General features: G+C 51.3%; 1 protein-coding gene across 3 annotated transcripts; it reads left to right on the forward strand.

Moving 5' to 3' along the window:
- Nucleotides 1-4047: 4047 nt before the first annotated feature.
- Nucleotides 4048-12908, forward strand: GPR4 (G protein-coupled receptor 4). 3 transcript variants are annotated; one of them, XM_074369408.1, is made up of 3 exons: nt 4091-4173; nt 4954-5087; nt 10836-12908. In XM_074369408.1, the coding sequence occupies exon 3, from the start codon at nt 11688-11690 to the stop codon at nt 12774-12776; it is 1089 nt and encodes a 362-aa protein (XP_074225509.1). In that variant the 5' UTR covers nt 4091-4173; nt 4954-5087; nt 10836-11687; the 3' UTR covers nt 12777-12908. The 3 variants fall into 3 exon arrangements, with proteins under 3 accessions (XP_074225508.1, XP_074225509.1, XP_074225510.1); XM_074369407.1 differs by lacking the exon at nt 4954-5087 and having other exon boundaries at nt 4048-4173; XM_074369409.1 differs by lacking the exon at nt 4954-5087 and having other exon boundaries at nt 4112-4173; nt 10820-12908.
- Nucleotides 12909-13543: the final 635 nt, after the last annotated feature.

Below are 13543 nucleotides of genomic sequence, written 5' to 3' on the forward strand. Positions count from 1 at the left end.
GGTTTCTGTTTCGACATGTTTTCCTTTCTCTTGGGTATGGAACAAGGAGTGGAATTGCTGGGCCATATAGTAATTCTATACTTAACTTCTTGAGGAACATGTGTGTGTGTGTGTCTATGTGTGTATGTTTGTGTTTGTGTGTGGTTTTACTTAAATCATTTTGAAATAATTACAGACTCAGAGGAAGTTGCCAGCATGGTACAGAGAGGTCCTTTATACCCTTCATCCAGTTTCCCCTAGTGGTAACATCTTGTATAACTATAGTGCAATACCAAAACTTGGAAATTGACACTGGTGAATCTACAGACCTTATTCAGATTTCACCAGTTTTATATGCCCTCGTGTGTGTGTGTGTGTGTACGCAGTTTTATCACGTGTGCATTTTTTTATGGGGATTCCAGCAAAGGTGAGAAACTCCCCTTTATTTCCAAAGTATTCCCAAAGTTTATATGTATATGTTTGCTCTCTAGTCTTCAACTGCCTAAGCTATAACTCCCTAAATGTCAATACCCTTCAGAAATGACAGCCCTCAGAGACAAACATGAAATTCTAGGAAGGAGAGGGTGTTCAATCTTGTCAAAGGGTTCCATCCCTCCACCTTTCTGGCCAAAGATCTCAATTAATATGACCAGAAGTCAATCATTCACTAATCAATTGTCCATGAGGATGAAGATTTTGGCTTTTTAAGACTGTATCCCCAGGGCCTTGGTCAGTCCCTGGCATGCAGTAAATGCTCAACAAATATGTATGTTGATTAATCAATGAACGAATTCATTCTATATATATGTAAGAAACATTTTACTCTAGGCCAGGGCCTGAACTGGGCAGTACTGGGCAGAGTGGTGACTGAGACAGCCCCGGCCCTGCCCTCAAGGGTCTCAGTCCAGTAGGGGGAGGTAGATCCATTCTCAGACAATGATCAGTCAAAGGAAAAATAATGGGGCATCAGGGAGGGCTTCCTGGAGGGGACAACAGACCTGACTACTGAAGGATGAGTTAGGAATGAACCACATTAAGTGAAAGGAGTGTTCCAAGTGGAAGTTTTGACAATTTACTGCTCCCTCCTTGCTCTTATTCCCCAACAAACTGTGACAACCCCCACTGGGCTTCAGCAGCCCCCTGAGCCCCTGTCTCAGCCTTGACCACTCTGAGATGTCACTGTCAGGGACAGATCTGTCTCCCCCTTCACTGGCTGCCAGCCCTAGGAGGGATGGGCCAGCGCTGTTGTGGTTACCACTGTGTCCTGAACACTGCCTAGCACTGAACCAGGGACAGAAGCAAGGGCTCAGGAAGTGTTTGATGAATGAATATGAGAGTAGAGTGCATGTATGTGTGTGAAATAGTTGAAAGTGTGTTATATGAACAAGATCAAAGTTCAAACTCCTCAAACCCAACTTCCTATCCCAGGAAGTGGCATAAGAGCAGTTAAAACACTGGAGCCCTACTATTTGGACTCCGGCATTTCTTCTCCCTGTGACTCAGTGTCCTTATCTGTAAAATGGGACCTCCACATATGGTTATTTTGAGGATTAAATGAGTTATTCACATAAAGTGCTTAGAGCAGTACTTGGAGTATGGTAAGTGGTCATTAAATGTTAGCCATCCTTATTTTTTAAAATCATTTTTGACCCTTAGCTTTTTAAGCCAACATCCTCTCCTATTTCCATCTCTTATCCGCAGTCATTTGAATCACTAGTACTTGCCCTTCCTTGTGACAGTTCATGTCTCTGAGCCTCTGCACATGCTGTTCCCTCCCCACTAGTACACCCTTTTTGAACTTGTCCACCTGGGGAACTCCTATTCAGCTGGCACAATACAGCAATCACATCACCCCTCCAGACCCCCCAGGTTTCACAGGCCAGCTGGTTGCCTCTCTGGGATCAAAGTCTCCTTTCCTGTCCTCCAGCTTTTGACACTTCCCTACTGTCCAAGGTGTGGGGAAGGAAGTGGTCCAACTCTGTGGAAGCATCCCTTTCACTGGGTCTCTTGGTGCTCTGTCGCCCCCATGTGCCCAGCCTCAGACCTGCATGGAAAAATTTGCCTAGAAAGTTCTGGGAGAATAGAGCTGGTAATGTTCCCCTGCACCCCAAAGTCACCCTCAGCCTTTCTCCTCCTGCTCTGGGTCCTGGGAGAGTGCCCTTTGTGGACTCCATCCACAGGAGTCCCTTGCCCTCTGCCTTCTGGTTGGGTCATGCCCATTACAGGCACTGACCCGAAATCTGAGGATAGCAAGGGGAGAGAGGTTGGAGTATTTATTCTCTGGCCCCTCCCTGGATCCCTGCGGTTCTGGCAATGGCTTTGTTCCTCTGTCTAGAACTCCTATGGGCTCCTCTCCAGACTTTAGCTTTCTGCCTGAAGGGTTGTGATGGCTTGGCTCTGTCTGCTGCTGGTCCCATGTTGTTGCCCCATACTTTGTGGGTTTTTTTCACCGTGCCCATTCCTCTAAACTGTCCCTTCATAAATACTCCCACTTCAACTCTTTGAATGGCTAGGTGTTTCCTGCTAGGACCCTAAATGAATCACAGTATAAACTTAGGGGGAGCCCAGGAGGGAAGGGGACCCTCATTCACCAGTGAGCCTGGGAATTTCTCTGTAGGAGGAGCTTGGGATGGTCATGGGGCTGACAGGAGGGTTGTCTTGAAGCTGATAAGATGTCTATGGGGTTATTTGTAGGGAGGGGCTAAAGCCTTCATGACACTTCCATCAGAGTGTCCCTGTCTGTCCACTTGAGGGAGGGTGGAAGGAAAAAGCTTTCATTCTGGTGTGCAGTGCAGGTCACTTGGGCCCTTGATTAACTCTCTCACTTTCAGTTTCCCTCAAAAGCCCTGAGAAGAAGAGGGTAATATGGTTCAGAAAGGTGAAGTCACTTGTCCAAGGCCACACAGCAAACGATTATAATAGCTACTTTAAACAAAACAAAATAGAAGTGTTTCACCTCATTTCTATGGAGTTCTAGAACAGGCAATACTAATTTCCAGAAAAAAAAAAAAAAGTACACAGTTGCCTCTGAGAGTGATAAAGAGTGTGAGTATTGCCTGGAACAGGCAAAAAAACAATGTTCTTAGGTGATGGAAATGTTTATGTCAATTTGGGTGCTTAGTCACACGGGTGTATCTGTTTGTCACAACTCTTTGGACTGTTCCCTTAAGATCCAGATATTTTTATTTTTTATTTAAAAAATAAACAAAAAAAGAATTTGCAAACCTAACAGCTGTCATTTTTCGAGAACTATATCCCAGATCTGTCCAAAGTGCTTTGCCCAAGAATGAATTCTCCTGACCAATTTATGAAGGATCTGATGGTAATAATAAAAACCAGCAAGTATTTTTGGACCACTTACCATTTGTTTATTCACTCCCTGAAAACAATGTGTGTTGCACACTTATTACATGTCCAGTGGTTTTGTAGACAAAAGACACACAACAGTAAACTAATCAAACTCAAAAATGACACTCCTTCTACCTGGGAGGCAGGGAGGAAGGGGAGCATGTGGGGGTGTCATGTTTTACAGACTTGATAGTCTGACATCCCCATGACAAAGGGAATATGAGGGACCACATTATTAGAAGAGGAAACTGGGGCACAGAGAGGTCACCAGCCTAAGTCTAGCCAAGAGGCAGGGCTGGAGCTGCAAGCCCCAGGACTCCTTCCAGAGGTGGCTATGACCGAGTCTGTGGGCTTGGGGACCTAGCAGACTGCTTGTTCTCTCCCTTGGGAAAGGGGTCATGCAATAACCAGAGAGTTAATGATTTGGGCCTGGGGGCTCCGAAGGGAGGAAATGGTTTAGCTCCAGGAGACTTAGTGAGGGACCTCACTTTCCCGTACAGCTTAGGGCTTGATCGAATTAGAGTGCGGGGTGGGCAGGAGGGTAAGCAGAGGGGTTTAATGAGGTGGAGGCCTCCAGCCTGGGGACTTTGAAGGACTGGGAGGTGTTCCAGCAGCAAGTGAGCTTTCCCCAGGGCTGGAAGCCTTTGGTGGGGTAAAGGCTTAAAGGAGTTAAGGGGGAGCGACAAAGGAAGGGTTAATGGGGGCGGGGCGGGGCGGGGCCTCGGCTGGCCACGCCGGCCCCGGGACCGGGAGGAGTCGCCGCCGGGTCCCAGCGCCGCCAGTTCAGCCCAGATCCCCCAGCCGCCGAGAGACGCGCCGCCCGCCCCGTCCAGCCGCCGCGCGCAGGTAGGCGCCGGTCCCTCCCCTGCCCGCGCGGGTCGTGCGGCCGCCGAATACTGCTCCTCCCTGCGCCCCTCGGGGGCTTTGCGTCCCGGCGCCGGCTGCCTCAGTCTCCCGCGCCGTCTCCGTCTCCCGCGCCGTCTCCGTCCCCGCCCCTCTCTGGGGCTGGCTCTCCCGGAGTCTCCCCAGTTGATTTGCCTCTGGGTCTGTCTCCATCTCTCCATCTGTCTCTGGTATCTCTGTCTCTGCGGTCCCTCTCCCTCTAGATGTGTGTCTCCTCCATCTCTGGATGTCTCTGTGTCTATTTCTGTATCTCTGTCTCACTGTCTCTCTCTGTTTGCCCCTGTCTCAGTCTCTTGATGAACTCTCAGTCTCTAAGGATCTGTCTGCTTCCATCTCCACGTCTCCCCGTCTCTGAGCATCTCTTTGCCCTTTGCCTTCCTGTCTCTCTGTCTCTCTCCGTATTCCTCGTCTCTCTCCGTATTCCTCTGTCTCTGTCTCTTTGTATCTGAGACCCCTTTCTGGCAACTTCATCCCGTCGTCGTCATCTCAGTCGAAATCCTCGCAAATCCCAGAGCTTTCCCCTGGGCTGAGGAGCTGCTTGGGAGTTGGGTAGGGGGTAGTAGGGTTGCCACCTGGGGCAGGTGGACTCTAAGTGACCCTGTGACCCCGGCTCCGCCTTAACAGAGTCACCCCACTGCTTTAGAGGTCGCACCCACCCCACCCTCCAATTTCAGGAATTCCTGGCTGGGGGGTGAACTTCCTCCCCCACTTCCTCCCTTCCAGGATTTGGCTGGGTCACCCGTTAACTCCTTCCTGCCTTGGCTTCATCCCCACCTCCATGAACTGGACACCCATGCCCTAACCCCCAGCCAAGCTGAAGAACAGCTCTGGAATTTCTGTGACGTGTTGGTTGTGGGGTATGTGCTGTGTACTCAGGAGGGATGTGCGCTGGGGGGTTTTCTGAGGAGCATAGATGGAGATGATGGGGGCCATAGACCCCCATGGTTCCCTCCAGGGCCACCACCTGCCCCATTCCTCCTGAATTCACCAAGGGGCCCCCCCACAACTCTTGTCTCTGTGGATGAGCTTGACTTCAAGTTTGGGGTGAGGATGGGAAGTTTTCCTTCCTGGGTGTGTTCCAGGAGGAGAAAATGAGAGAGACTGTCGGGGAGGGGGCTCCTGAACTCTGGAAATTATAGAATCAAGAAGTCTTAAGGGGGGAGGGTATAGCTCAGTTGTAGAGTGTGTGCTTAGCATGCACAAGGTCCTAGGTTCAATCCCTAGCACCTCCATTAAATAAATAAACCTAGTTATCTTCTCTTCCCCCCAAAAAAGTTAAAAAAAAAAAAGGATCAAATGTGAAATCTTTGAATAAAAGGACCCAAGTATGTGAGAATGGTCAGAGAGGAAGACTGGGAATGCTCAAATCTTCAAATTAAAAGCCTCAGGATATTTGTATCTTTCAATCCAAAAAGAGTAGTGTTTTCAATATTCACAGCTAAGAGCTTGAAAGATGTCTTGCAGATCCATCCAGACCAAGCACCCACCCATTTTACAGATGGGGAAACCAAAGGCCCAAGAGCAGAAGTCCCCCCAGGGAGTCAGTTTCAGGCTGGGGTTGGGACTCCAGTTCAACTGAAGCCCAAATTCACAGATCTGGCTTCTTTTGCTGCCACCAAATCAGATTAATTTGGGGAAGGAGGTCTTCATAAGGTGGAGGGGAGAATGCCAGGGTGAGTGTGAATGGCCACAACCTAGAAGGGAGTGTTTTTTTTTTTAGAAGCAGAGAAGAGAAAATATTTCTAAAACCATGGTGGTGGGGAGGGAGACTGGACCAGAGTTGGTCTGGGTGGAAGGGGTGGAGTTTCAGAGAAGGAGGGAAGAGGAGAGGGGAAGTGGGGGGGGGGGAGCAGAGATTAATTCCCGCCTGCCTCTGTCTCCTGACCCTCCCCACGAAGCCCACTGCTCCCGTGGGACAGGGCCTATAATTTGGTTTGTGTCTAGACAAATAATAACTCAGCTGGTGTGAGCCAGGGAGCCGGGAGAGAGGCGGCAAAGCCTGCCGGGCAAGGGGTAGGGATGCAGCCTGGGCTCCGAGTGTCCCCCAAAGGCGGTGAGAATTTAGGGGCCAGGTGAAGATGGTGACTCCCCCCCTCCACCATTGAATCCTTAGTATCTTAGAATCCTGCATAATCTTAGAACTTCAGGCTGCTGGGATGTTAAAAAAAAAAACAAAAAACAGAATAGATAAGGGGGAAAAAGTAAGTGAGGTTCACTGTATACAGAGTATGTTCCCATTTCTGTAAAAAAGAAAAGGGAAATACGCATTCGTGTTTGCTGGGCAAAGATAATCACAGAGAGTTTAATAATAGATTATGAAAATCGTAGAATGTTAAAAAAAAATCATAGAGCATTCTAACAATAGAACTTGAGAGTCTTGGAATGTGAGACTCCAGGAATATTGGAAACTTAGAAGGGTAAGGGCATGGAAGGCCGCCATGATAATGATAACAGAATGGTAGAAAAGGAAAGCTCTAGAATATTATAATAATAGAACAGAAAACCATGAACAGGACTAACAACAGAACCGAAGATCTGAGAGCCTTGGAATCTAGAACACCAGAGGGGTACAGTCAGAACACCCTGGTGTCCCTTCTGGGTGGTGTAGGGGATGGGGATCCCCTCGGTAGAAATGGGGAAACTGAGGTCCAGCGGAGCCGTCATGGTGGCCTGACTGTCCCCCAGTTTCCGCCAGCCAGCCGCCAGGGCACCAGGTGGGGAGCGAGGCTCCGTGATCACATTTCACCCAGTAATGAGCAGACCGGAGCTGGCTGGTCCCTAGAGGCTGATGGGGGAGTTAGGGGAGAGCAGGAGCCCTCAGAGGAGGGAAATGAGGGGGTGAGAGAGGCAGCCTGGAGGCGTCCAGGACCAGGCTGGTGAGTGAACCAGTGTGGGGGACGTGGGGGGCTGCCTCACCTCTCCCTCCTGTCCTCTCACCCCACTCCCACCCCCGCCCAGTCCTTCAGCCTTGCTGGACTTGGAGGTGGCTGGTGGGGCCCATGGGCTTTTCTGGCTCGAGCACTGAGACGCCAAGTGCCAGCAGGGGTCTGACCAGTCCTTCCTGTCTCCCCACTACGGCTCCACACTCCCAGCTTATCTCTCTTTCCTGCCCCTCTGGGAGGGGCCAGCATGGACCAAAGAAGGAGCCTGGGGGCCAGGGAGAGCTTCTTGTGGGGACTGTGAGATTTGGGGGTTGACCCCCCAACAAAGCCTGAGCGAGGGACGCAACTTTGATCCCAACCCACGGTGGGGGGCTGGGCAGGGGATTCAGGTGATGAAAGGATATGCAAGACATTGAGGCCACTTGCTTTTTTGTGGTAGTCAGTCCTTAGATCTTTCAGCAGATTCTCCAGGGGGTGCTGAGAACCCCAGAAACACTTGAGGAAAATTACAGGAAAGAGAGAAAACATTCAGGGAAGGGGAAGTTTTTGAGTTAAGACCTACAATGTCTTGATATATCATGTGACTTAGACGACTGCCTTGTGGCTCTGGGCCTCAGTTTCCCCATCTGTACCAGGAAGGGGTCAGAAGTAGCCTCGCATCCCCAGTGGTGGCATATAGGCCTGTTGTACTGTGGAGTTCTAAGAGTCTGCCTTTCCATGCTGTCTCTTGTGGGCTGGATGGTGGGCAGAGCTCAGGTGGGGGTGGGGGAGGAGAGGGCTAAGTGCCCCTCCCCTATGCCCAGCATCCCCATGAAGCAGGTGGACTGGGGAGGAGGGATAGGAGGAGAGGGGGGTGAGCATCCACCTGGTTCCCCCTCGAGGAAATTAGCAATGGGAAGTGTATTTCCTCTGGCTGCCGGAAATAAGTCTCCTGTCTGTGTTCCCGCTCCAGCCTCAGCTGAACCCAGGGGTTCTTGAGAAGGTGGGGCAAAGGGAACTCCCAGCTCTTGGCACCTCCTCCCATTATGAACTGGTTCAGTTCTTGTCTCAGCTTCCCAGTGAATAGTAATAATTGTTCAAGTACTGCACGATTTATATATGGTGTCACCGCTATACAAAAGTTATGCCCCATCCCCATTTATACAGAAAGGGAAACTGAGGTTCCTGAAGAGGAATAAATTCCCTCAGTGTTACAGGAGGAAGGAGAGACCCAGGGCAGAGAGAGGGGAGAGAGATGTTTCCAGTGATTTGTTCAGGGAGGGAGGGGTTTCAATTCAAAGGGAGGGACTGGATTGCACTGTTCTAGCCAGGAGCAAGCTCCCTCCATCCCATCTTCACAGGATCCTGGAGTCTCTGTGAGGCTGAGGTGGGGGCAGCCCTTCTGTCGCTGAGGAACCCACAGAGGGTAGGGCTTACTAAGCGGGACTCAGCTCTGACCTTTCAAAGTCAATTACGCAGCGGATGGGTCCTGCCCTTTTTAATTTTCCCCTCCCCATCTCCTTCCTTGCCATCCCGCAGGGCCTCACTAGAGCTTGAAGTGGGAGGTGGTGCCCTCTCAGGGGAAGAGGGGGGCCTGTGTTGGAGGAGGGGCTGACCAATGTGTGTTCCTTTGGTCCACAGTCATTTATTGAGTGTCTACTGGATGCTGGGCCTGTCCTGGGTGCTCAAGAATAAGGTCCCTGCCCTTCTGGAACATCCATTCTAGACAGACAGGCACAAACAAGATACAAAATAATGTGAGGAGAGAGCCCTGGGGATGGGTGGGTAGGACTTGGTAGAGAGGGCCTCCCTGAGGGAGTGATGGAGGTGAGGGAGCTAGTCCTGAGAAGATCTGAAAGAAGAACAAAGGTTTTGAGCCAGTTGAGGCAGAGGAGGGGAGGTGGGCAAGAAAGTCAGCTAGGCTGCCCAGGCAGGTCAGACAGCACCTTGTCACCTGGGGAAGGGATTTGGGGTTTTACCCCTAGTCCACTGGGAAGCTATTGGAAGGTTTCAAGCAGAGAAGTAACAAGAGCTGATTTCCATGTCAGAGAGATCTTTCTGGCTGCTGTGTGGGAAGTGAGTTGAGGGAAGCCAGAGCGACAGCCAGGAAAGCTATGAGGAGGCTACTGTAAGGTTCAAGTGAGTGGTGATGGTGGAGCAGAGCAGGCAGTGGCAGGGGTTTTAGAGACATGCATGGATTCAGGATTTATTGTGGAGCTAGGTAGCACCATGAGGACTTTCCCATGGAAAGATGCTGAACCGTCTGGGAGGTTCCCATGGACCTGCTGTGTGCCTTTGGGCTCATCCTTTCCCCTCTCTGGGCCTCAGTTTCATCATCTGTCCAACTGACTCAACCAGTGGTTTTCCTTCTTTATTTTTATTTTTTTCAACCAGTAGTTTTCAAAATGTGTCCTGGGGATTCTTCAGAGGTGGCTTTCTTCCCCCTACCTCATTTCAATCAGAGCACAAAGCAGCGTCCCCTTTTCACTGCCTTAGGTGGGGTTTCCAATTGGGATTTGGTTAAAAAAATAAATGATTTCACAGCCTAAACTAAAACCAATGCGGGGGTGGGGTCGGTGGGTGGGTATAGCTCAGTGGTAGAGCACCTGCTTAGCATGCACAAGGTCCTGTACAGAACCTCCATGAAAACATTTTTAAAAAGATACATAAATAAAATCAAGGACCGACCCCCAAAGTTCTCCAAAACTAAACCGATGCAAACCTGTGGATGGAGTGGCTTCCGAAGATGCTTCTAATTCAGGACTTATCTCCCCTCTTCTCTGGGGTTGACAATGATCCGGGGCTTGGTCCAAGACTGTCCTTTGTCCTGTGCTTTCAAGTCTCCCCAGGACCAAGCCTCTCGGGAAAATCAGAGGGGAGTGGGAAGAGGCAATGAAGTCCCCTTGAGGGAGGGGACTCCTGGCGGTGCCCCCAGGGCTCCCCCTTACTCCAGATCTTGATGGAGTCCAGAAGCTCCTCCTCGCATCCCTTCCCCTCCCAGCCCCCTGCAACTATGCTTCCCTGAGCTGTCAGCCCAGGACTATTTTCTGTCCAGCAATTCTTGGGTGAAAACTGAAGCACAGGCAGGAGAAACGGGGTGAGAGCCGACATTTCCACGCTCCCGCCATCAGGACCTTGGACAGGTCTCTGAACCGCCCTGTGCCTCAGTTTGTCAAATAGGGAAAGTAACAGTATTTTCCTCACTGGGTTCTTGAAATTTTAATAAATTCACACCCACAAAAGTATTTGGAACAGGGTCTGCTATGTAATAGACTCAGTAAACTTTAGCTGTTATCGTCACCCCCCGTCATCATCATTGTCTAGAATGGGGTGCCCTGGGCTAGGGGTGGGAGGCTGGTTCTAGCCCTAGTTCCATCACTGCCTTGCTGTGCATCCTTGAAGGGAGTGACCCAGCCTCTCTGGGCCCCATGTCCCTGCCTGTCACATGACAGGGTAAGTCTAGTTCAGCATTTCCCAAAGCAAAAACTTGTGCCAGTTTTATATGGTTTCTGGAAGAAAGTTTAAAAATCTGAGTTGAGTCTTTATTTTAATCTCTATTAGGGAAGAAATATTTCTGGCATCTCAAATCTGGGTTTTCAGAGATCTGTTGCTTAGAATGGGGGCTCAATTAGGCATCGTCAGGGTTCCCACCCTCTGCAGCCCTCTGGAGTCACTATTACAAAGGGGAATGGGGAGAAGGGGACAGTCCGTGACTCCCCTCACTGCAGTCCTCTCTCCCCACAGGCACTGGAAAGTCAGCTTCGAACTGTGAGGTGGAGCCACCTTGTCCCAACTGCTCAGTCCCCACCAGGACCAAGCTGGAGCCCCTCCCTTGGCCCCTTTAAATTCCCTGTATTGTTAACCGTGCTCTTATCCAGTCCTTACTCACCTCCTTCCTGTTTCTTAAAAATCCTTCCCACGTTGCCCAGGCTGAGCTCTCCCTGTCTTTCATCCCTCACAGGACCCCTCCTTTTCCGTAATTTTCTCCTCATTGGTTACCTTACTTATTTCCTTATTTCTTACTGGGGTCCTAGGAAATGCCAGCGCCCCCACCCACCTTGCCTGGTCTTTTCAATACTCCCTAACTGTAGCTGGTCCTATCTCAACACTATCCCATATATTTCCTGTGTCTTCTAGAACATTCCACCCCACCATTACTTCAGCATGGCCACACTTACTTTCTACATCCTCCACAAGTATCTCCCTCTCACCACTGCCCACTGATGCCTTCATCCTCTCTATAAACCCCCCGCCCTGGCCAATTTTGTATTACCCCAATATTCCCCCATTTATACTCTGATTTGATCTATAAACACCTCCTTGATGAAGCTCTTTGTTAATCCTGCCATCCCCCAAATCTCCCTCCTGTCGTAATTCTATCCCTCCTCCAACTTCTCCCTCTCAAGCTCCATCCTTCTTTGCCCAGCCCAGCCCACGATTCACAGTCAACCTCATCTCTTCCCCCTGGACTCCCTCCCACCATGTTCCCCTGAGCCTCCAAGGAGGGGGCCCAGGGGGCCTGATGGCCTCCTGTCCCCTGTGGCCCCACAGCCCTTGTGGGCCAGGGGAAGCACCTCGAAAGCCCCAGTGTCGAGGATGGGCAACCGCACGTGGGAGGGCTGCCATGTGGACTCCCGCATGGACCACCTCTTCCCGCCCTCCCTGTACATCTTCGTCATCGGCGTGGGGCTGCCCACCAACTGCCTGGCCCTGTGGGCCGCCTACCGCCAGGTGCGGCAGCGCAACGAGTTGGGTGTGTACCTGATGAACCTCAGCATCGCCGACCTGCTGTACATCTGCACGCTGCCGCTCTGGGTTGATTACTTCCTGCACCACGACAACTGGATCCACGGCCCTGGCTCCTGCAAGCTCTTCGGGTTCATCTTTTATACCAACATCTACATCAGCATCGCCTTCCTGTGCTGCATCTCGGTGGACCGCTACCTGGCTGTGGCCCACCCACTGCGGTTCACCCGCCTGCGCCGTGTCAAGACGGCTGTGGCTGTGAGCTCTGTGGTCTGGGCCACGGAGCTGGGCGCCAACTCGGTGCCCTTGTTCCATGATGAGCTTTTCCGTGACCGTTACAACCACACCTTCTGCTTCGAGAAATTCCCCATGGAGGGCTGGGTGGCCTGGATGAACCTCTACCGGGTCTTCGTGGGCTTCCTCTTCCCGTGGGCCCTCATGCTGCTGTCCTACTGTGGCATCCTGCGGGCTGTGCGGGGCAGCGTGTCCACCGAGCGCCAGGAGAAGGCCAAGATCAAGAGGCTGGCCCTCAGCCTCATCGCCATTGTGCTGGTCTGCTTTGCGCCCTACCACGTGCTGCTGCTCTCCCGCAGCGCTGTCTACCTGGGCCGCCCCTGGGACTGTGGCTTTGAGGAACGTGTCTTCTCAGCATACCACAGCTCACTGGCCTTCACCAGCCTCAACTGTGTGGCTGACCCCATCCTCTACTGCCTCGTCAACGAGGGCGCCCGCAGTGACGTGGCCAAGGCCCTGCATAACCTGCTCCGCTTCCTGGCCAGTGACAAGCCCCAGGAGATGGCCAATGCCTCGCTCACCCTGGACACCCCACTCACTTCCAAGAGGAACAGCATGGCCAAGGTCATGGCAGCCAACTGGGTGGCAGCTCCACCCTCCCAGAGGGACCAGGTGCAGCTGAAGATGCTGCCACCAGCACAGTGAACCTCAAATCGTGCAGAGGCCCCACTCCTCCAGTCTTATCCCACACTCCTCCCCTTTTGGTCTGGTGTATGCAAATTGTATGTAAATAAGGCTGTGTTAATATTCATAAGAATATAAGAACATAGGAAAACAGTGAGGTTGGTGTGTCACTGGTCAACTATCATCCTCCACAACCCTCTAACAATTCAGAAGAATGGTGTCTAGCCCTGTGCTGGGTGGAACCAGTGACCCAGCAGTAATGAATCACAGCCCTGGCCTTGCCCTCATGGCTCCCACGCAATGGGGGACAGCTGTCCCCAGATAGTGATGACCCAGCATGGGCAGGGCTCAGACAGGGGAGCCCAATGGCTGGGAGAATCCAGTCTGGGAGTCAGAGGGCTTCCTGGAGGAGAGGACAAGTAAATTAAGTTTCCAGAAGGTAAAGACAAAAAAGTTAGGATTATTTCCAATGAGGGGGTAAAAGTCTGTGACTTAAGGAGAAGGTGGAAGGAGAAATTCACACTGAGGGTAGAGTGATCACTTTTGCCTTTCGGAAGCACCCATGGAGAGCAAGAACAGGACAATGCAAAAGTCAGGACTGAGGAGGAAGAGGGCACATGTCAGAACTCAAAGGAAGGACAATCAGCTGACTGGCTGGAGAAGCAGCAAGCAGGGCAGACTTGGGATGGGGACTCAGGAAAAGAGAAGGGTATTTATTCATTCACTCAAGAGAGAATTGTTTATACCTACTCTCTGCCCAGCTCTGGGCTGAAGGGGCTGGGAACAAA

This window comes from Camelus bactrianus, chromosome 9 (genome assembly GCF_048773025.1).
Source record: "Camelus bactrianus isolate YW-2024 breed Bactrian camel chromosome 9, ASM4877302v1, whole genome shotgun sequence".
Taxonomy (NCBI): domain Eukaryota; kingdom Metazoa; phylum Chordata; class Mammalia; order Artiodactyla; family Camelidae; genus Camelus; species Camelus bactrianus.